The 1,816-nt window shown below is 67.6% G+C and overlaps 1 protein-coding gene across 1 annotated transcript in view; it reads right to left on the bottom strand.

The window, feature by feature from the left end:
• Cd300lg (CD300 molecule like family member g) overlaps positions 1-1,816 on the bottom strand; it is a 14,216-nt gene that overhangs the window by 5,301 nt on the left and 7,099 nt on the right. The window contains exon 2 of the mRNA XM_033763140.1: positions 1,400-1,810. Within this exon, the coding sequence (XP_033619031.1) occupies positions 1,400-1,810 (411 nt within the window). The remainder of the gene's footprint in view (positions 1-1,399; positions 1,811-1,816) is intronic.

Here is a 1,816-nt window from a genome sequence, read left to right as displayed (position 1 = left end):
CCGGCACAGGACACTCAGTGGCTCCCAACCATGCAGAGGCGCTGACGCCCGCCCTCGGAGGGCCAGCTCAACTCTGGCCAGGGGTCACTGTGCGCCCCGGGGTGCCAGCCACACCCTGCCGTCCACCTGGCTCCCCCTGCACCTGCACCTGCCAGGCGGCTCCCCTTGCACGGTGCCTTCCCTTTCTATGGGGCCGGTGCTTGGCATCAGCTCAAAGGCGCCAGTCCCTCGCTTCCTTCAGCACCCAGAGAACACGCTCACCCATGGGGCTGACACACGGCACTCACTTCCTTCTGGGTCCCCGTGGGGCTGGGACACCCAGAGCCACACACCTGTCCCGGTGCTCACGGGAGCCACTGCCTCCACCCGCCCGTCCGCTGACCTGGCTGCCCTGTCCCCGTCCCTCAGCTGTCACCAGAGACCACTGAGGTGTGACCGGAAGGCCCCCGTGACAGTGCGCAGGGCACACACAGGTTAGGAGCAAAAGGGGCCCCTCAAAAGCAGGCACAACTGGTCACAAGTGGGCAAAACCACGTCTGAGCCCCCTGAGAACTGCCAAACTGGAGACACAGGGTGGGGCAGACTTGATGCGGGCTTTTCATTTCCTTTCTGCAGCTCTGGGCAGCAGGCCGGGCCGCTCAGCTGCCATCAGTGAAGCGCTCCAGTGCAGAGTGCGGAGGTTGCTGCGAGGGTTTCGCTGTCTTCCCCAGAATGAAAGACTCTGGACCGCGCAGACCTGGCGCTGAGGGTGGATGGGGCAGGGATGGGGCATCCGTGGGGTCAGGAGGGGAAGGGAGAAAGCCAGCGCCAGCGCCGGCCTGTGGGAGAGCCCCAGCTCTGCTGCTTCCTGCCTCGGAACCCCGGGCAAACCTGTCTCTTGCGCCTCGGGCTCCTGTCTGTGAGGAGAGCACTGACCTCAGGAGGGGCTGCCACCACCCCAGGCCCTCTCTGGCTTCCTTCCTCTTGGCTCAGCAGGTCCTGTGGGCTGCTGAGCCTGGGGCGGTGCCAGAGCCCCGGGCGCCCCTTGACCCGACCCTGGGCCTCAAGGTCGGGAAGGAGACAGGGTGGGGAGCGCGGTGGCCACAGCTTAGGTGACACTGAGGCTGTCCCCCCGGAAGGTCTCAGGAGCTCCCCTGACTGTCTCTGGGATGCCCATCTCCTCCTGAGCCCCGCACGCTGCCTCAGGCACACCCTGCCAGGCTCGCCCTCTGTGCCCCACTGCTGCCCGCAGGGGCCCGGTGACCGCAGGGGGTGAGGCTGGCAGCGGCAGGGCTCCCGCGTTCCAGTGGGAGCGTCGCTGTTACCTGGGAGGACGGCCAGGGCGATTGTTTAGAAAAACCTTATAAAAAGTAATGGCAGCGGCAGGGCTCCCGCGTTCCAGTGGGAGCGTCGCTGTTACCTGGGAGGACGGCCAGGGCGACCAGGCAGGCGTCGTCCGGGCCCAGCTTCTGGGCCCCGCACCAGTACTTCCCCGAGTCCTGCAGCGTGAGGCCCCTGAGGGTCACCACGAGCGCCAGCTCTCCCGGGCGGTCCAGGATGGACGCGCGGCCCTGCCTGACCTCCTGGCCGTCCTCTCCGGAGAAGATCTTGTTGGCGCAGCGGGAGATGAAGACGCCGACCTCCCTGCACCAGTACTTGGGGCGCGTCCTGAGCGCCCCCTCGTAGGTGCACCGCAGGGTCACCGTGTCGCCCTCGAACGCGCTCTCCTCCTCCGGGCAGGTCAGGGCGGCGGACGCTGAAACCCGAGGGTGAGGCCGGGTCAGGGCCGGAGGCTCCGCGCGGGAGCAAGGGAGGCGCGGCACCCTCCCATCTCGGC

The sequence above is a fragment of the Fukomys damarensis genome, unplaced genomic scaffold (assembly GCF_012274545.1).
Source record: "Fukomys damarensis isolate Sample0158 unplaced genomic scaffold, DMR_v1.0_HiC HiC_scaffold_13, whole genome shotgun sequence".
NCBI classification, from domain to species: Eukaryota; Metazoa; Chordata; class Mammalia; order Rodentia; family Bathyergidae; genus Fukomys; species Fukomys damarensis.
This window is presented reverse-complemented; position numbering and strand designations above follow the sequence as displayed.